This window comes from Bombus vancouverensis, chromosome 9 (genome assembly GCF_051014615.1).
Source record: "Bombus vancouverensis nearcticus chromosome 9, iyBomVanc1_principal, whole genome shotgun sequence".
In the NCBI taxonomy this organism is placed as follows: domain Eukaryota; kingdom Metazoa; phylum Arthropoda; class Insecta; order Hymenoptera; family Apidae; genus Bombus; species Bombus vancouverensis.
In genome coordinates, this window is record NC_134919.1 from 12180532 (window position 1) to 12202070 (window position 21539).

Below are 21539 nucleotides of genomic sequence, written 5' to 3' on the forward strand. Positions count from 1 at the left end.
GAATCCTTCCCAGGTACCACAGGCGGAATCCTGATTCTTGCGTTCGTGGTGGACATAGTGGTGTGGTACAAGGCAGGGAGCATTAGCTTCGTGGAGGAGCAGGACGTGGAGGAGGGCACTGTTGAAGAAATGGCCACCCTGAAGTCGCAGGACGCGCAAGCGGTGGACAACGACTATTTGTGAAAGAGTCCCGGCCGACTTCGATGGTATCTCATCAAGCACAGGCCTGAATCTAGCGTCGTAAACCGGGACAAAGCGTGACGAGCCGTTCCTAACTGACGAGAACTCGGTGCCAGTAGCACGCCGGAGGTTTAAGACCGGGGCGATCTTTATCGATCTTCGTGTGTCACATTCGCCGGCCGTTTTCTTTTTTTTTTTTTTTTCGATGGGTTTCGTTTTTGGAAACCTACGGCTAGAACCCGGTTGCCTCTTTAACGACGTGAAGGAGCAAGGATTCAAGAGGGAACGATGACAGTGGTGTTCGCGTCGATCGCCTTTCGAAACTCGAAGGGAGTCCAGAATCAAGATGGGATAGGACGACGAATGAACTGTTGAAGGAGGCGGTGCTCGGCCACGGAAATGCCCGTAGTTTCCGAAGAGGCTGTGCCGAGGTTTCGAACAAGTGCATCGAGGGACGAAGAAAGAAACGTGTAAGAAGAAAAGGGGACAAGAAAATGGGGATCGATGATCAACGACTTGATTTTTCTTGAGAATGTGGTTCTTGGAGACGCGAAGACGCGCCATGAAGAAAAGATCTTCCTGGTTGGTATCAAAGAGCAACGATTTGAATTAGAGATAAAGCGGTACGAGATACATCCGGAGGAGTGAGAGAGGAAGGGAGATATGGAGTAGAAACGTCTGGTAGTATACGAGAATTTTCGTGTTTGAAGAAGGAAAAGTGGGATGAAGGAAAACGCGAAACGATGACCAATACGGATAACGGAATCAATACGGCACGCGAGGTTCTCGGATCTTGGGCGAGCTTCTCTTAGGCACTACCGTCCGTGTTTCACTCTGCAGATACAACTAGGCGTAGGCAAACTGTACGTACAAGCGATTTACGATGTGTGTATGTGTGTCGGTAATATTTGTCTGGAACGAAATACACGGTATATCTCGTTGTTTTTGAAAGATCATAAGGATACATTAAGAATGGAAAAAAGGGGAGAGAATCTGGGAGCGAATGGGGAAAATAAGAAGAATACATAGGACATATTTTTTAGATGATTTGACGATGAAAATCTGGGCGATAAAGAGAACAAAAAGTAACGTTAATTATTAATATTAAAGCATTAGCAGATACGACACACAGGGAGAAGAGCGACGACACAAACAAAAGAAAAAAAAGAAAAAACAAAAATAAAATAGAATGCAAGAGAAAAGAAATACGGAAGAAAAATGAAGTTAAGAGGGAAAAAAGGCGGATAATCGAGAGCTGTATTTTAATATGATACATTTTACACACTCGTGAGACACTCGTCAATGTATGCGCATCTGCCGCCTGTGCTTCTAGTGCTTTGAGCGTTCATTGTTTCTGAGTCCTTTTGAATGGTCAACCTGATCGTATATCAACCTTTTGTATGTGTAATATTTCCCCTAGTAGTCTCTCTGTAAACTTCGAAAGATCGACCATGATATCTCGGTTCCAATGTTCCAACAATAAATTCGAATTAATTTCTAATCGAATCCAACTAAAACATATTTCTTAAATTGGTAAATTATTATTGGAGTAATTGCTGGTGGGATTTCATAATCAAAGGGTTAGATGGACGATCAGTCTATTAGATAGCTGCCGTATAAGGCAGCGAAACAAGGAAGAAAAACAAGGATTGTTTCGGAGGGTAAAAGCAAGAAAGGGTAAAATTAAAAACGCGCGTTTAAGGTACGCATTAACCGCTATGAAGTTTGCGAATTATTCGATTCAGGGGCATTGCTAATATATTACATCATTTTACGTTTGCTTCAAGGAACGTTTGGCTGACAGCTAAAATCCGTCAGAGTTGGATGATACGAAAGGGAAAAAGAACTAGTTCCATTATTTAAAGGAAAAGTCAGATAATTTCGACTAATCTCGTTAAAGATGACGAGAGCGAGGAATTATATTTTTGAAGAATTTTAATTTTGGATTGTTCTATGTTGTTTCGTTGACCTACGCAATCGGAGAATTAATCCAATCCAATTAAATCTGTTTCTGGTGTTTCCTTGGATTTTGTACTCTATGTTTGGAACATCTATATCCTCTATGTATCAAGTACTATTTTTCATACTTGAGTAGAAAATTTCTTTGCAAAACCACTAATTGTAGGCGAATTATGGCAACGACAGCCAATTGTTTCTTCGAAACTCCAAATAAAAAAGATATAGGTATATTATATATATATATCTATATACACATATAACGTTACAACAACTCTGAACAAATCTTCAGAGTAGCAAACGATCTGCTTTCAGTCCAGAAGAAATATTTTAAGATGGAGAGAGGACGACTATTGAACAAATTTTTTTTTTTGTATTATCGTACCTCTTATAAAAAAAGACAACAGTTACATAGAAAGAGTGTACTGTAAAATTAACTTGATTTTTTCCTGGAAACAGAAGCATCCTGGGATTTCTTCTGGACTACAGCAGAACGTATGCCTTAACCCTTTCGGTGTTGAAAATAATTGGTCGTATTCTGCATAGAACAAACCACCCACTCACCGGGAGGGTTGAACGTGTTACATATACCTATGCATTGTACGTATCGTGTGTGCATGTGCGTGCGTGTACAGTTGTATCAGTAAATCGTTGACGATGCAATTGAGAAAGGATTGCACAGGGGCGGATACGGCCTTCCGTGCGCCCGTTGATCTCCATCGAGAATTGTATTTTTGTATTCGAAGCGACACATAATCTATATTTTAATCGATCACGAATCGTATATAGAACAGCACGTAATAACTTAGAGCCAATTCCAACCTTTGAAGCGATTCATTTCTCGGGTTTCGAATATTACCATTCGGTTCTATTCACCGCAACATCCTCTCTATTTTACGTTCGTTCACTCAAGTGGAGGAACGAAGAGAAAGAGGAAAACGGTTCGAAGGTGTTACTTTGCTCTCTTCTTTCTTGACGTTAAGTGCGTCATGTGATGAATTGATTACCATGTATCGCGTTGATGCAATCCTATTCAAGATCGGTAACACAATGATCTATGGTATGTACTGATTGATCGTTTGGTTCTATGGCTAATCGAAACACTAACGTCGGATACAACCAAATGCAAGGATAGAGATGACAATATTTTCGCCAGCGAAAGTTAGGAATGCTAATGTTTACTGTGGTGCAAAGTTCATCGCGTGAACGATAACGTCAAGAAAGAGTTAATAATTTTAAGGGAAAAACAAGACAAAAGCAAAACGCTAATCACAAAATAATCGTTTCACTTTGGAGTTAGTCCGGGGGATGAAGAACGCGTTTTAACCCTTGCATTGGCAGAAGAATTTTCGATTCTCTTAGAATTACGAAAGCATTTTAGGAGTTCCAAGATTTATCCCACGAAACACGATTACACGTAGACGTTAAGTAGATGTTAGAGTGTTTGCATGCAGTTTTATGCGCAAAATTCATGCACGTTGCCTGGAGCAACATTGCCAAGCAAGGAGTTAAAACCGACAGCTCCATCGTCGCGACTATCAAACAAATTTCTATAAGCTTTTCCTCTATCGATGCAGAGTCGACTCATTGTCGGATGGTGTATTAATCGAACAAGATTTTAAACGGTGCAACACGGACTCCGTTATCGAAGAACGACGAACAGAACTATTTTGAACGATTCGAAGCCGTGTGTACAAATTCTACGCGCTCTTCTCTACGGTTCGACTTATTTTTAACCGCTTTTACAATCCTTTTTCCATCGGCGGAACGGTTAGAGGTTTCCAAGAGACAGTCCGTCGTCCCATGTGTCCGTCACAGAGATATTTTTCTTGCGGATGAATTTGGAAAGGAAAACATAACGACGACACATGTCTCTATTTTCCAAGAAAGTCGCGAACCAGAGCTCTATCTCGACGAGACGCTCTCTAGGTTCTTGCATTCTGTTTTAATACGCGTTCTTCGGCTCGATAACAAAATAGTAGGAATGAACGAAATTTTTTGACCACGAACAGATTAGGGTGAAGCGTTATTTAGTTATTTTAGTTTAATTTCCTTCTCGAAGGGCAAAATAAGATGAAGAGGTAGAACTCGATGAATGGTGTGTACTTGTGCGTTTGCCTTTCAGTGCTCGATATACATCACTGTATATTACATGTACGATAGAGCTGTACATATAGGAAAGTACAATAATTGCCAAAATAATCATGGCGTGGAGCGACAGAGTCTCAGTCTTTATTCCGTGTGTTGCGCCAGTCGGTACATCTGCAAGATGGGCAAACGATTCTTTACCAATCCATTATGAATTTTACCCACGAAGCGAGTACTTGGATATTGGATTCGTGCGAATGTAAATTTTATCCGAAAATCTTTAACTTCGACGAAGATTTTAAACGTAGTAAGATTTAATTTAGTCGCATGCCCCGTGTTTCGAATCACTTGTCCATCGTTATAATACGTTGCTAGTTACGTCACTGTGAGAATCAATGCAATGACGACGCGTTAACTTCGATACACTGCCCTCTTACTGATACTGCCAGTCAAGGAAAAAGACTTGTTTCGCGCGAAAGCTCATCAGCCAATTAAATTACTGCCAGATTTTACTGCCAGACGACATACTAGCATTATTTTTTACCATACGACGAACTGTCCCATTTACGAAACTCACGCACGAAATATTTCGGCCCATGGAAACAGTCCAGGGTCTACATTTTGTTCCTCTAAGGAAAAGAACAACAATTTTGTCTTTGCATTTGATACGTAGCTTTCGCGTAATTCGAAGGAGTACTTTTTTTATGCATATTCTCAACTGTCTACAGTATCGACAATCTAAATGATAAGGTTCGTTTTTTTTTTATATATATCAATCACTTACATTCTGTCAGCATTTAATATTCACTAGCCACGTCTTTTGATGTAGCGTCATCGTCGTGTGAATTCCCACAGTTTCGTCGATTAGATATTATTTAAAAAAATAGACAGGAAAAAAGGAACGATCACTGGCGGAACACAGAATACTATAATAATTATATTTTAGTAAAAAAAAGAATTTATCATTAATATACTTGTAGGATAATCAGCTGCGTAAGCGGACATCACGATTTTATCTAATTACGGCGTAGTTCTGTAAGAGAACCATAATTGCTAGTCTTTAATTTGCGACGTGCTCGCGTGTACTCGCACGTCTCGACGGAATATATACTGGATGTTTAATGAATCCTTCGGTTGGAGCAACTTTATCAGTCTGCAAGGAAACTTCCTTTTATTTTATCTAAAATACTTCAATTTTATATGTATAAATAAAATATCTGTCGTGATTTGAATCATTTTGAAATTTTAAAATTACACGCTCTCAATGAAAATCGTGATTCAATCGTTTTAAATTACTTTTCCAAAGTATTGTCCTTGTGACGAATTTTCGAATCTCACTATGAAGGCTGATCTCTATACTTTTAGCAAAATTTGAGAGCAGACGAAGAGGGAAATTGAGATCTCCTCGGTCGTTTATGACGAACGTATTCTTCTTACGCGTTTTACTAATCTTTTACGAACAATTAAGAGCGAGAGAAAGATAGGCACGTTGCAAAATGCTAAAGTTGCATCCAACGATCTAACTATTTACCTAACATATATGCGTGTGTATCAAGCGTAAGGATCGACTAAATCGATGAATAAAGATAACGAAGAGCAGGGAATATGATAAACGAAGAAGAAGAAGAAGAATAAAAAAAAAATATAATGCCATTTTTATGTATACATATATTGTACTAATGATTACTATAAATTTTTTGTTTTATTAATATTATTCTTACTATTACTATGGTTTATTATCGTCGGATACTGATTCTTGTTTATAAAATAATTACTATTAATTGATAATTATCGCGCGGTCGCGGATCACCGTTGTAATATGCGCTTTGATTTTTATACATAATATATATATAATATATATATATATATCATATATTATTATATGTATATAATATATATATATATAAAGAATCGATTACTCTGTAGGTGACGTAAGTGTATTTTGATATAGTGCACGATATCGTATGCGTAGGTGCGTGCGTGCGTACGTGTGTGTCTGTGTAAATGTGATGTGTCTGCGTGCAAATGTGACACGAATAATTCTACATGTGTCCGGCCTCAATCGTCGGGCATACGCAGAACAAATTTTACATTATTTGTAAATGTCGTTGAGTTATCGGTACGTCTGTTTTATTTTTTTGTTTTTTTCCGTGCTTATTTTTTTAGCTAGATATCGTACAGGCAGTTACTTTTCCATCGAGACGAATGGCACTCCTGGTATCGTCCGCGAAACAATTCGCTAACAATATGTCACGGAAGCATACGAATAGAAATTTAATTGTATTGTACCATTGAACCCCGAACCTAACTATGACAGATTTTAGAAAATTCCTCATTGCATAATTTTTGATATTTACAAATTATAACGATTGACACGAATACGTACTATTTCACTGTCAAAATTTCCAAGTTTTTCTTCAGTCGATTTTCAATGAATGGCAAAATTTCTCATACGTACGATACGCGACGTGCCGTTCGTCGGCAACACAATTCCTCCTGGAAGATGTAACACGCGTCTCAATCAAGACTGTAAATAGCAAATAGCAGGCGTTCGATGGACCTCCACCTTAAGGTTCCCACACTACTCCCGACGTTTAAGTGCCTAAAAAGAAAGAAAAAAAAAATGGAAAGGAAAGAAAGAAACCGGAATAAAACGCGTCTATCCTCCTCGAACCTTCGTTGTCTAGTTTCTAGAAGTGGGTAAGATACTATTTTGACGGCTGGATGCCACCACGAGACATATAACTTTCAAAGGGCTAACATACATACCGTTTCAAGAGTGCTGCAACACATACACACACACATACACACACACACACACATACATACACTTTCTCTTCGTCGTAGAATCTCGGAGTTTTTAAACGCTTTAATAAATAATAGTAAACGCTACCAGTAGTGAAGAATAATGTAGGGAAACAGGCAAAATAAAAAGGAAAAAAAAATGGGAAAAACGTATAAAAATGAGCATATTTGCGAAACATCAGTGTTGAAAAAAAAAAAAGAGTTACACAATAGGAAACGTTTAAACAAGGATTATAATGCAGAACCATAGTGACGATGAAGAAAGAACAAGTAGAAAAATAATCGTCATTCCCACTTTGATGAATTAATATACGTATAATATATAAATATATTGACTATATATATATATATATACATATTCATATATATATATATATGAATATATATGTTATATATATGTCGGAGATGAAAGAACAGCGGAGCCTTTGGAATTTTGGATAATCCCGCAACATTGTAACCTAGAGTCTACTATAGCTGTAATTGAACAATTGTAGTTATTCAACCCGATTGTAATTGTTCGAGAGTCGTGATAATGAGCTTGGGCTCGAGGCGACAGTCAGTCGCCGAACGTAGCCGCGGTCACGGGATGAACGTTTTGCCTAACAAGGTATGGAGTAATTCTATAGCTCTCCTTAAAAGAAATATTCGGGGCGACACGAGACAATAAACATTCCAACGGTTTCTGTCCCGTGGCTCGCCACGTGCAGACCCTATTCTTCGAGTAAGATGATTGCCAGATGTCGATGCGTCTCCGCAGGACATGTTCGGCTAGCCCGAGAGCCCGTTATAAATCTTAAGGTTTAGTTAACTAAAGTCCTTCAAACAGACAAACAGTCTTTGTCCCAACTACGGGAAGATAGGGGAGACATATTTTTCAACTAGTGGCGTCTCCCACTAGCAACTTTCCCTCGAGGGCGGCTAACATCCTTTTCTAACCACCGATATGGAGATTGACCAATTAGCAGCAACGCCAATTTCCCTTACTTTCTGAACGAAGGCTTTTCTCGACGAATCCGATGATCTCGTGTCCTTAGACACACCCCATTATAGTTTTCCTCTGTGGCATCATCGGGACAGGAAAGGCATTCTCGCTCGCGATCTCATCGATGAAAGGAGTAACCCTTTACGACCAGTGAATATTACGCGTCCGACTTAGATTTTGTGAGCACGTTCATCTATCATCCCGTCGACCGCGGATTCGTTATTGAACCTAGGATCATTGTCATTAGTTTCTCGAGCACCTAACTACCGCGGTTACTTGTCCGGTTCTATAATAATCGTATTTGCACTAGTCAATGTCTTCTCCATTGCATAACGACAACGTGTAACCCAAACGAAGATTCGTTTCACGCCCCTAACCCTAATTCTAATGTGCGCTCCGACATCAGAAGTGGGATCAGTGCCGGTTATAACAGTGCAAGAGCTTACGACCATCGTGCGCGAGTTAATTCCGTCGCTAGTGCAAGAATCGAGTGTGGAACCTAACAATTTTTCGACTCCGCTGCATGGTGCGCAGCTACCAATCTGATTATGGAGGAAAATCCTTTACAAAGCAGTTTCCTGAATATAATTTCAATACCGAGTGTCGAATCGACTTCCACGTAGTGGAGGCGCCAACTGGTAGATCAAGCCATCCGGGTGAGTCGTTTCCATTTTACCCCGATTTCGGAGCCGAGTGTTCGCTAATTAAAGAATCCGTAGTCTTGAGAATTTCTGGCAAAAGAACGATTGATATAGTAGTAATGCGAGGAATAAGAGATATTGGTACTAAACGTATCGCTCAAATCTTGCCCGTTGCAGGTGTTAGTGGTTAGAGATAAATTTTTCATGTCCTGGCTGATAGTTATTTAAAAATACGATATCGCGATTGCTCGTCAAATTTTAAGCCAAGATCTTGACGTAATATTACACAAACTAGCCTCGCTATGTGTAAAACAAAAATAATTCATGCCCGTAATAAAACCGCTGAAAACGAGATCGATGTCAATGAAGTTGACAGTGAGGTACGTGGTAGTGATAAAAGTCGATTAATCTTTCTTTTCGAAAATTCAGAGATTCATCCGTTACGGGTTCCCTACGTACTCGTACAAAAAAATACAGGACAGTTAGAAGTACAATTAATTGATCCTAACATCGCCGTACAAGGAGTCCTAATAGACTTCGCGAGCGCAGAGTAGTACGTGATAGAACAAGCGACTTAATTACAGCCAAAAATCATAAAGCCTAGTAATTCACCGTTCGCGAGCCCCGTGTTACTCGTGAAGACGAACAATGGTACAGATAGATGATAGACAGATTTTCGAGAACTAAATAAACATACGGTCGCGGATCGGTAGCCTTTACCCCTCATTGCGGATCGAGTCGCGAGATTGCAAAAGCGAGATATTTTATTATTCTGGACATGGCCGGTGGGTTTCTCCAAACCCCTATTCATCCTAATTCTAGGAAGTATACAGCATTGATTACCCTCGATGAACAATTTGGATAATAAGTTGTTGTTTTCTTCGAATTCTTTTGTGCCTTTGTTCGATCCATTCGATGTCCTTTATTTGCATAACATAAGTGCGTGCGCGTTTAATGTTTCTTCCGGAAGTCATTTTCGGGACGGCGATACTATGCTGACTCCGTCGAAAATGGGGATTCTTATATCTTCGGACAACCCTAATAATTTTGCAACTCATACTTGTCTAAATATTCTAATATTTATGTTCTTCCTTGCTACAATTTTGTAAACCATCAAAGCGTTTACTACGGAAACCCTCAGGAGTAGTCGCGTGCCAGGTCTTCTGTAGCATTTGACCCTTTTTAATTGTGGTAACATGGGAAATCATTTGGTCGGAGTGATCTGTACTACACTTTCCTTCATTGTATTCAGCAGCGGCTGCTGATTTCGATGTTGCGAACAAACGAAACGAGAGATCGTTCTTGAGATTCCTTTGAAAACACGTATAACAGCCAACGTGCCATTCGTACGTTGTCGTCTATTTGGATGATGTCCTAATTATTGCCGACTCGATAGATCAAGCTCTAAAAGTATTGCACACCGTACTAGATACCCTTGTAAAAGCCGGATTCTCCTTTAACTTTTCAAAATGTTCTTTTCTAAAGGCATCGGTACTCTATTTGGAATATGTAATTTACGTCGGAGAAGTTCGTCCCAATCCGGGTAAAATGCACGCCTTGAGTTCTTTACCTGCGTCAACGACCGTCACACAGCTCAGGCAGTTCATAGGTTTAGCCCTTTATTTCCGAAAATTCGTCCCTAAATTTTCACGGTTAATGAAACCCTTGTATGCGCTTACTTCCGATAATAAAAACATGACTTGGACAGATAGGCATGGAAAAATAAGGCAAAAGTTAATTTCCGCCCTGACCGACGCGCCGGTGTTAATGGTATTTGACCCGAACTACCCGATAGAACTTCGTATCGACGCTAGTTCGGATGGATATGAGGTCATTTTAATGCACAGGGTTGAAGGTAAAAATCAAGTAGTGGAATATTACAGCAAACGAACTAGCCCTGCAGAATCTAGGTATCATTCCTACGAATTAGAAACGCTAGCAGTTGTAAACGCCGTCAAGCACTTCCGTCATTATCTCCACGGACGAGAATTTCTTGTCGTCTCCGATTGTAATCCTTTGAAGGCTCCCAGTAGTAAGGTAAATTTAAATGACAGGGTTTACAGGTGGTGGGCTTACTCACAAACTTTTACTCTTGACATTCTGTACCGGGAAGGTAAACGAATGGCCCACGTAAATTTTGTCTCGCGAAATCCCGTAGACTTGGATCACCTTACGATCAACGAAGTCATAGAGAAGGAAATCAATCTGACCGAAATCTCCGAAGACTAGCTATTAGTGGAATAACGTCGCGACTCCCAAATTTCTGGGATCGTCAATAAATTACAGAACGAAGAGCTCGCGGAAGACGTCGCGAATACGTATGAGTCACGGTCCGGTACCCTTCATCGTAAAATACAGAGAAAAGGCAGAACTCTCTGCTTGTCCATTGTCCCCAGAGGTTTTAGATGATCTGTTATTAACCATGTGCAACAGTCAATTATGCACTTAGGTTGGGATAAAACGCTTGAGAAACCGTGCGAGTGTTACTGGTTCGAAGGAATGGCGGAGTATGTTCGCCAATTCGTAGAGAACTGTCACGCTTGTCAAGTTTCAAAGGCCAGTTCAGGTAAAATACAAGCTGAATTACATCCTATACCTAAGACCAGCATACCTTGGCATACAGTTCACGTGGACATAACGGGCAAACTAAGCGGTAAAAGTGGTTCGAAAGAGTATGTCATTGTTTTGGTCGACGTCTTCACTAAATTCGCATATCTGCATCATACTCGCAAAGTAGATTTCCTTAGTACCGGTAAAGCACTTAAGTACTATATTTTTATTCGGCAGTCCTTGCCGGATAATAGCGGACCAAGAGAGGTGTCCTAACGGGTAAAGAATTCCAAGATTTCTGGCAAGGTGAACACTAAAACTCCACTTAATCTCAACCGGTGCGAGTAGGGCCAACGGTCAGGTAGAGCGTATTACGGTACGTTGAAAATTATGTTCACGATCATAGAAACGACCGGGCGATCGTGGCTAGACGCGGTTGGCAAAAATACGGCTGGCTTTAAATTGCACCACCAACCGCGTGACTAAATCGAGCCCATTGGAACTATTAATTGGTGGAACAGCAAAGACCTTACGACTCATTGATACCCGATAATATCGAAGAAAAAGAAGTAGATATCTCTGATGTAAGACAGCGGGCAATAGAGGATATAGAAATTAGTGCTAGGTACGATAAAGGTGGAGTTGACAAAACTAAAACTAAGGTAGTTAGGTTTAACCTTGGTGATTTTGTATTATGCAAAAACGAGGAAAGAAACTAGACGAAGTTAGATCCGAAATTCAGAAGTCCATTCGAGATAGCAAAGATTTTGGAAGGAGGTAGAGATACTTTAAAAACCTTAGACGGCAAACAATCATATAAGGACAGACATGACAGACTGAGAAAGATGCTAGAAAGTTGCGCCCCTGCTGAGATGGACGTCTGTGGTGGTGACAACGATGGTGATAATAACGATGCAAGTGCACTGACCTCAGAGGATCATTAACACCACGTTGTGGTCGTAGTGTATACCCACAGTGACGTTTTGCGTATCTGCAATATATCCACTGTGATGTCTCATACACCTGTAATATACCCACAGTGACGTTTTGCGTATCTGCAATATATCCACTGTGATGTCTCACACATCTGTAATATACCCACAGTGACGTTTTGCGTATCTGCAATATATCCACTGTGATGTCTCATATATCTGTAATATACCCACAGTGACGTTTTGCGTATCTGCAATATATCCACTGTGATGTCTCATACATCTGTGATATACCCACAGTGACGTTTTGCGTGTCTGCAATATATCCACTGTGATGTCTCATACATCTGTAATATACCCACAGTGACGTTTGCGTATTTGCAATATATCCACTGTGATGTCTCATGTATCTGTAATATACCCACAGTGACGTTTTGCGTGTCTGCAATATATCCACTGTGATGTTTCATACATCTGCAATACACCCATAGTGATACACCCAACGTAGCAATATGATCCAACCAACTGAGATTCATCAGTGTACGAAATCGAACATGATCTGTCGTGTCATTACGGTCTGGCGACTCACAGAACGCAACTAGCACTTTGAATACAAATTATAACGCTACAAATTCTTGTTCTCTTTTAGTTTTGTGTTGTCAAGCCTCCGAACGAAATTTTGTTATTGCACTGGACCCTTGACTTGCTTGGACATTTAGTTAAATCGTAAATAATGTCAGTTGAATCTAATGAAAGAAAACACGATATTTTAGTTACACACGAGGACGTGTGATAGTCAGGAAGGCCGTGTCGGAGATGAAAGAACAGCGGAGCCTTTGGAATTTTGGATAATCCCGCAACATTGTAACCTAGAGTCTACTATAGCTGTAATTGAACAATTGTAGTTATTCAACCCGATTGTAATTGTTCGAGAGTCGTGATAATGAGCTTGGGCTCGAGGCGACAGTCAGTCGCCGAACGTAGCCGCGGTCACGGGATGAACGTTTTGCCTAACAAGGTATGGAGTAATTCTATAGCTCTCCTTAAAAGAAATATTCGGGGCGACACGAGACAATAAACATTCCAACGGTTTCTGTCCCGTGGCTCGCCACGTGCAGACCCTATTCTTCGAGTAAGATGATTGCCAGATGTCGATGCGTCTCCGCAGGACATGTTCGGCTAGCCCGAGAGCCCGTTATAAATCTTAAGGTTTAGTTAACTAAAGTCCTTCAAACAGACAAACAGTCTTTGTCCCAACTACGGGAAGATAGGGGAGACATATTTTTCAACTAGTGGCGTCTCCCACTAGCAACTTTCCCTCGAGGGCGGCTAACATCCTTTTCTAACCACCGATATGGAGATTGACCAATTAGCAGCAACGCCAATTTCCCTTACTTTCTGAACGAAGGCTTTTCTCGACGAATCCGATGATCTCGTGTCCTTAGACACACCCCATTATAGTTTTCCTCTGTGGCATCATCGGGACAGGAAAGGCATTCTCGCTCGCGATCTCATCGATGAAAGGAGTAACCCTTTACGACCAGTGAATATTACGCGTCCGACTTAGATTTTGTGAGCACGTTCATCTATCATCCCGTCGACCGCGGATTCGTTATTGAACCTAGGATCATTGTCATTAGTTTCTCGAGCACCTAACTACCGCGGTTACTTGTCCGGTTCTATAATAATCGTATTTGCACTAGTCAATGTCTTCTCCATTGCATAACGACAACGTGTAACCCAAACGAAGATTCGTTTCACGCCCCTAACCCTAATTCTAATGTGCGCTCCGACATATATATGTACGTAAAAGACGAAATAGTATTTTATCTGACTGCTAGTTTCACGTCACAGTGGACGAATGTCGTTCGACTCACCCTCAGCAGATCTCAGCACTCTAACGAAACGAACGTGGATCGTTTATTTTTTATTCGCGCATAAAAGTCCCGCTCGTTTCCGTGGAGCGCGTTTATGAACACCGGTGTTCACAGGGTACATCGGAAATCGGGATTCACGACTATAATACGTAAGATTCATATGTTCAAAATATATTACATTTTAGGCAGAAATCGGATTTTTCGAATAAATTTATATAAACTCTCCATTCCCTCGTGGAATAGAAATTCTATGATGGAAATATACAAACTCTAGAGCACAAAGGATCAATGTACAAATGCCTGTAAAGCTAAATTCAAGGAATTTCTCTGCTTTCTGTTTTCGAGCTTGCGAATAAAAATTACCCTCCCTTATCCTTCTCTCTCTTTCTCTCTCTCTCTCTCTCCCTCTCTCTCTGTGTAAAGTATAATTATATAATTATTCGTTAAAAATCCGATTGCCTTCGGTACAATTGAATCGTTCAACCCCTGTTCCAGTGATTATATCGTACAAAGAAGCCGCAATCGATTCACGATGCAACCTGTGAACGCGCGAGCGCGTGCGTGTATATTAATTATTACAGAATATATATATAACAGAGTATATATATAAAATAAATGAAGAAAAAAGTATATATACACAAAGATACACGAGTATATCCGTGAGAATAAAGAAAGATGGAACCTTGAGGTCGCGGCACGGGTCCCTAAAACCGGAAGTACCGCGACGACGAGAGCCGATATTTTGTTGCGCGTGCAGAGAAGTCAATTTTTTCGATTACAAAATAAAGAAGAAACCCCTTACATCACTGTAACATACCTCTAGAACGTTTCATAGTTTAAATTAGCCTTCGGGTTATCGATCGATGATCGAGCACGTTCAGTCGATATTTTCCAAACGGTGAGATCGGTAAGAATCGCAAAAGAGAGAGAGAAAAAAAAAGAAAAGAAAATCAAGATATGTAAAAGTGGGAAAAAATCGAAGAGTGATTTCGATGCTTGGTAATCCGAGGGTTAAGACTGATTCAGCAAACACGCTATAAGAAAACCAGATCGAGCGTATTTTGTAATTATGCTATTATTATTATATTATATTATATTATTATATTATATTATTATATTATATTATTATATTATATTATTAATATTATTATTGTTTATAATTACGATTACTATCGAATTTGTTTTTAATAAACGGCAGGTGCCATGATTACGAATTCTTTCGGTGTATTTTACTCTACGCTATAATTAACGTGGTTCTATTATTTTTTCAGTAAAGCTACGAGTAACGCGTATCCAAAGCCAAAACGTTCTTCCTGATCAACGCATTATCTTATGATCGTAACGAAGCTAGAATAGCAGCACAGTTCTCATCCGTGGGCAGACATTGCCCAAAAGCTTCCAACAGCAAAGGTTCCTCCGTCACAGCTACCTTGTAATCCTGAAAAGAGATTTTCCCGTCTCGATCCACGTCCAGCTTCTTTAACGCCAGTTCAGACAGATCTTTCACCGCCTCATCCGGATCCTCTTCTCCTGGCTGCTTGATTAAACAATTCCTAGAGCATTGGATAAACGTTTATGGTTAATACGTGAGTGAGTACGACTGTGTGTTACACAAAAAAGATCGATACTTGAATAATTGGAATATCTCATCTTTCGTAATGAAGCCATCGTTGTTCAAATCATAGACTTTGAAACAAAATTCAATTTTCTCCCGTAGACTACCACGAAGATACAGATCCAGTCCCATGATCCATGGTTCTAGCCTGATGATTCCTTCGTTTTCTCGATCCCAGCAACAGAACATACGTTCCACCAGCACGTCTTCGGTGATTACCTTGAACGTGTTGTGCAGCAACTCGCGGAAAATCACCCTGTCGATACCCTGAAAAATATTCCCGTGTCTCTTCACGATAAACGGAAGGAGCAAAGTAAGCGATGCAGAAAAATTTGTTTAATATCTTTTCTTAAATTAGAACTCGTTACTTATATTCGAATGTTTCTCAACAATTTGGGGATCGAAATATCACACAATGCGCGCCGTGGCCATCGCATGTTCATTCGTGCCACTATTCATGCACGCGAGTTAAAATTCCTATAATTTAAAACACTACGAGTGTCACTACCTCTATAGTTTGATTTGACTGAGTCCTCCTCCCGATAATAACAGATTGTCCAACCTGTTGCTGTCCAGTAGTAGTCAATTTTTTGTACAGCTTGCACAAATTATCCAATTCCGACCTGCAATAGGAATTACGTTATTACAAATAGGTAGTTATTATAAAATTAATGTACCTGTCATACCTAAACAACTTTTAGAACCTATAATCTTTTCATTTTTTTTATTTTTTTATTTTTTATTACATTTCCACTCGTGATAACTTGCTCGAGATTTACAAGAAAAATCGTAGAATAATTTATTGCAAATTCGTCGATTAGATCTCGATACCTTTCGAAAATGACCTTCTCAACGCTAAATGCACCGGAGTTTCCGTTTCTTTTTTAAATTGCTCTTTCCGGTGTTAACGATAAAACAATCGACGGTTAGGCGTATTTTTACTTGCCAGCAGAACCTGCTTTTCCTTTTTAGCGATTCGATCAATTTGGCCGTGTACGCCGAGCTTCTCGTAATTCCCGCGATTGGCATCCTTCTGCGATGTTTTCTTCGAGGCTCGTGCTTCGGGCTGCCGGAAGTCTGCCTGTTGCTGTTGACGGAGGCTTTACGGCCGCTCATCAAGAAGATCGAGACACTTTTCATCAACGTTGCGCCTGCACAAAGGTTGACGGCGCCTCGATTATCGGCGCCGACGCTGACGTTGACGCCGACGCCGACGCCGACGCCGCTCCCGTGATCCATTCGAGCTTTCGCGCTCGACGTGAGGCTGCGTTCCCTGGACATCCGTCTGAAATCCGCGAGCAACAGCCAGTACATCGATTGGTCAGTGTTTCGGTCATTTTTAATGAAGTTTTAGAATTTTGTCGGATATCATCGAGAGATTCATCCTTGGTGGAACTTTTTCAGAAGATTTCCACTGGTAAGTCATTTATCAATCGAATTAATATCGTTCAGTAGCGTTTACGAGTTGAAATGTGAAATTTTTGCTGGTGACTTTGCCTTGTTTCAATCCACCGATCGGATTTTCCAGTAGAGAAAATCTTGTTCCTTCGGATTAGGTTCCGAGGTAGTTTCACATTTCAACGTCTGAATTTCGATAAACTTGATAGTTGATTAATTAATCGTTTAGGAAACGTCGTTAGGAAACGTATTTCCTTGGTTCTAATTATAGCAGATATAACTCGAATGCAAATTGATCGCGCCAAGACAATTGAAGCTATGGTTACGGATCGATTGATCAATAACACGCAATGATTCATCGTTTTCCATTAGAAACCGAATCTTCCCCCTGTTTCTTCCTTCGAGTCCTTCGATAAAACGTAGTTGTCGTGTCTTCACGCAATTCGATTGTGACACACGTCTTTGGAATTGAACGAATTTAAGGACAAAATCTGCTCGTCAAACGTGTATGTCGAACAATTTGGAAAATTGATATTTCCTTTGCGATTCTCTTGTCGTTTTCATGATTTGACACGTATTCGTGATTCCATTTGCATGAAAATTTGCAAAAATGATTTGATAACGTTTCGCTTTACGGAAAGTAAAAGACTTTCCAGAAGTAGAAACCAAGTTATACACGTATGTATTATAGACGTATACATTAATTTGCATAATCAAAGTACTTTTCAAGTATTTCGTGCAAGATCAGATTGGCTCGTATCAAAACCTCGTTAAAAAATATGAAGGTATCGTAGCACTTACGAGATCGTTGGGCAAATAAAAATATGATTTCTATTCCGAGGTATTTCTAGCGTGCTTTGTTATGTCGTGCCTGGCACTACAAGCGAGAACCAATTTCACAAAGAATACGTAATAACATTCCGGATATTGCTGCAATTAACTTTCGCTAGCTAACTGAAATTAGATCTAAACTTGAAATTTACATCGTTTTAAATATCGATACTCTGCGCCTGAACGAATGCAACTCTCTCTCTCTCTCTCTCTTTCTCTCTCTTTCTCTCTATTGTACAACTGTAGTTTCGCTGCTGTAGGTGTTGGTGAATTCGTTGCTTTAGTTTCCAACGATTTATCACTTAAGGAAAGCTCATTGTTCGCGGTTTATCTAGCTAGCAGTGTAATTCAATGGTTACATCGGAATGAATCGAATTAACTAATTTGAATTCAGATACCAGTGGTGCAATTTCACAGCAGATTAAATCGCGTCACGGCTAGAAACACCATCGACTTCCAATTCTCGGTTTAGCTTCTGCAAGTTTGCATACACGCGATTCATGAGTCATGCAAGTAGTTTCAGCTATTGCATTGGTAAAACAGAAAGAAGAAGGAAGAAATATGAAAGGAATAACTTTGTTACGCCGCGCGACTCTCTGCCTGGCCCAGGTCACACACCGCGGGCCAGACGGACACCAGATGTCCGCTCTTCCGTACGGCGTACCCTCAATAGCCTTAAGCACCGTCCATAAATCATAGATTTCCTAGAAAAGGTCCTTTAAACAAAACAAACATCAGGTCCCGAGGAGTTTCTAAACACTATTGTCTACCACGGCAGGACAAGGGAAAGTTGTTTTATTGTCACGCACGCGGCAACTTTCCCCCCATTAATCACTTTCCCTCGAGGGCAGTTAAGACCCTTCGTTTGAGCAATTAAAAACGAAGGCTAATTCCTCGCTCTCCGAAATAACATCGGCACGAACAAATCCGATGGTCCCGTGCGCTAGACCGATCCTTAGCCTTCCTCCGAGACAGCATCGTCTCCCAAGGGCACTGATTTCACATCCTTCGAACGGTCAACATCCTTCGAGCGGGTATACACACCCGCAGATCAGTCACTCACTCATCTCGTACACACGCACCAGTGTAACTATCCTCGTTAGAAGTTGTGGAATAAACGGTGAAATATAACTTACTACTGTGTCATATTCAATCAACCACCTCTGTTATCCTAACCGAAACAGGGGAACGACTACTTCGCGGCGTCGATTCACCGAATCGTAGCGAGAATTTACGCCTCTCGCTGACGCGTTTTCCTCGCGACCGCGTCTCTCCGCGAACGGTCGTAACAAACTTGTAACTCTTTAAATATTGTTTTAAGCTGCTCATCCTTCCTAGATATCTTCAAAATCTCTTTTCGCTTTGAAATAACAATGTATCAGTACAATGCAATTACTTGTTCTTTTATTGAAAAGCATCAATACGACTCAAGGACTTACTTTGCGTTTGAAACGTAGTCGCGACATATTTATTTGCGCTACATCTTTCGCTCGAAGCTTTCAGGATTCAGGATTGAAGATAAAGCTAAGCGTTCTCTCGTGTGTAATTTCATTCAGGCAGCATCGTTTTTGCAACTTTGTAACAATTGCAATAGCAATAAACTTACCCTACGATGAGAAGAAAATGTTCGGCTCGCGATGGTTTCTTTCTTGTTGCTACCAGTTACAGAAATCGATCAAACTTTCTGGACGAAAGCGGTCTCACGTAACGTTTCAGTCATTCGTCAACGATATTAAAACACGTTTGTCGATAAGAAGCTGAATACTTCATGATATTTTTATGGAAAAAATTTTTATTCAGAAAATGTACAATTATTTATCGAGAAGAAATTGTACAAAGGAAGATATTAATTCGCCACTCGTACTAGTTTCATAAACTTTGCTTTGTAATCGCCTAAACTCTAAAGTATCGACACTTTCTTGGGCTGATTCATCGACGCGAACTTTTCAGGATCGCTCGAGCTCGACTGAGTCAACAGCGTAGAGTGATGTTTCCTGAAAAACCGTTTTATGTTTAAAATTCCACGAACAATTACCAGTAACAATAAGTTTTTTGATTTTAAATTGTCCGAAATACAATACACTTGGCGGAAAATACAAATTAAAATGTCACTTGAAAGATAATTTCAAAGGCAAGATACGCAATATCATTTATCAAAAACACCGAATTACTCGATAAATTAGTCTAATACAATCATTCGCAAATCGTTCTCCTATAACGTCGCTAATAATTTTTGATGTGCTGTGAAATACCAGTTTGAAAAAGTTACCACTAGATTCTTCTTTCTTTACCTGCAAATTCTGTCAAACACACTTTGAACGAAAGCCAAGTGTTTATGCAATTTCACCATTACGTTGTCCAATTGTCCGGCGGTCTTCGCCTTTTTTAATTCCAACTTGTTCACCGATTCGATGCGGTTTGGAATTCCTCGAAGAAAAGTATAGAAATTAGGAAATTGTAACGTAGGATTATTTCTTACGACTATCGTAGACTTTCTTTCTAAAAATTACTCGAGTTCTCCCGATTCTCGTTTCCCTGACCGTCACGCTGGTAAAAGTCTAGCTGTTCCAGCGAATTTAGAATATTCGCCAAACCATTATCGGTCTTCGACATCGGTTTTATGGACGTTGGTATCGCGCTGGTATTCATCATTTCGTTGATCGCCAGGTCAAGATTTTTCAATGTGATGATGCCCTCCTCGACCAAGTCTCTCACGACCATTATGAATTCCTCCATTAATCGAGCCTGAAATATTAAATTAATCGCTGCATTATTATCAATGTATCATTATTATTAATACATCTTTTTCTTATCTTCACTCGCAGATCGTGCCCCTGTAATTTCTTCGGAAAAAATTAGAAGCACTTTGTACGTTAAAATACGATTGTGTGGTTTATGACTGATACTCGCTTCCTGTTGTATTAGATTGTCTAAATTAGGAAAGTCTCTGCGAAGTTTCTCGAAATAATCGCCGCTTCCTAATAGAGCCGCACGTAGATTCACGATTTCTTCTATGGAGCTTTCTGTCCGTCGCAAGTCATTTCCGGGGAACTCGCGGTCAGAGACCCGCTGAACTCGGACGCTTCGCTGTTCACCTTCTTGCGTTTGATTTTCTTTGCAATGAAACAAGAAAAGAAAAAAATGGGGAGAAAAACGAACGATATTAGCACCTACAGATTCTCGAAGACGTGGATAAATGACAACTTTAATCTTCGTTTTGTCATGAAGATAATTTTCTCTTACCTGTCGATCCTAATTTAGCGAAGGATCCGTACTGTACCTAGAAACAGATTTATCAACGTTGAATCGATACTAACGAGAAAGATACGACTTCTACTCACTTTCAAGAAGAATAACACTAACAAAACTGTTAGGAGCTTCATTCTTTTTGTAACTTTCTATTCGGATCCTTGGAGAAAAGTCGATCATCAATCGAGCTACGTCGATGATTGCTGCTGGCCGGTTGAGCGATCGATTTTATAGTGGCGAAATGCGTGGCTAAACGCACTCTGCTATGCCATGTTTTCCAAACATCCCTTCCTAACATCGCGATAAAATCAGACGCAGCTATTTCACGACGAATCATTCTGAGTTGTTACGAATGTTAAATGTTCGCACCGTTAGAACATTCTCTGACGTTCAGTCAGTTTCAATTCAGATATAGTAAAATAATCTTAACTCTGA

At 40.1% G+C, this 21539-nt stretch overlaps 3 protein-coding genes across 14 annotated transcripts in view; 1 reads left to right on the top strand and 2 right to left on the bottom strand.

Moving 5' to 3' along the window:
* Oatp74D (Organic anion transporting polypeptide 74D) overlaps positions 1–7178 on the top strand; it is an 85377-nt gene extending 78199 nt beyond the window's left edge. For all 12 annotated transcript variants that reach the window (XM_076621630.1, XM_033346166.2, XM_076621632.1 and 9 more), the window contains one exon: positions 14–7178. In XM_076621630.1, coding sequence (XP_076477745.1) covers positions 14–183 — 170 coding nt within the window. In that variant the 3' untranslated portion in view covers positions 184–7178. The remainder of the gene's footprint in view (positions 1–13) is intronic.
* A 7217-nt stretch (positions 7179–14395) lies between these two features.
* Positions 14396–19139, bottom strand: LOC117163664 (calaxin-like). Its single transcript, XM_033346176.2, has 4 exons — positions 16573–19139; positions 16135–16249; positions 15640–15893; positions 14396–15564 (listed from the first exon to the last, which is right to left on the bottom strand). Exons 1-4 carry the CDS (start codon positions 16938–16940, stop codon positions 15342–15344), a joined length of 960 nt encoding a protein of 319 aa, XP_033202067.2. The 5' UTR covers positions 16941–19139; the 3' UTR covers positions 14396–15341.
* A 499-nt stretch (positions 19140–19638) lies between these two features.
* On the bottom strand, positions 19639–21318 carry LOC117163665 (uncharacterized). The gene is made up of 6 exons (XM_033346178.2): positions 21197–21318; positions 21099–21135; positions 20766–20968; positions 20366–20600; positions 20147–20282; positions 19639–19849 (listed from the first exon to the last, which is right to left on the bottom strand). Exons 1-6 carry the CDS (start codon positions 21236–21238, stop codon positions 19756–19758), a joined length of 747 nt encoding a protein of 248 aa, XP_033202069.1. The 5' UTR covers positions 21239–21318; the 3' UTR covers positions 19639–19755.
* Between the last annotated feature and the right edge of the window lie 221 nt (positions 21319–21539).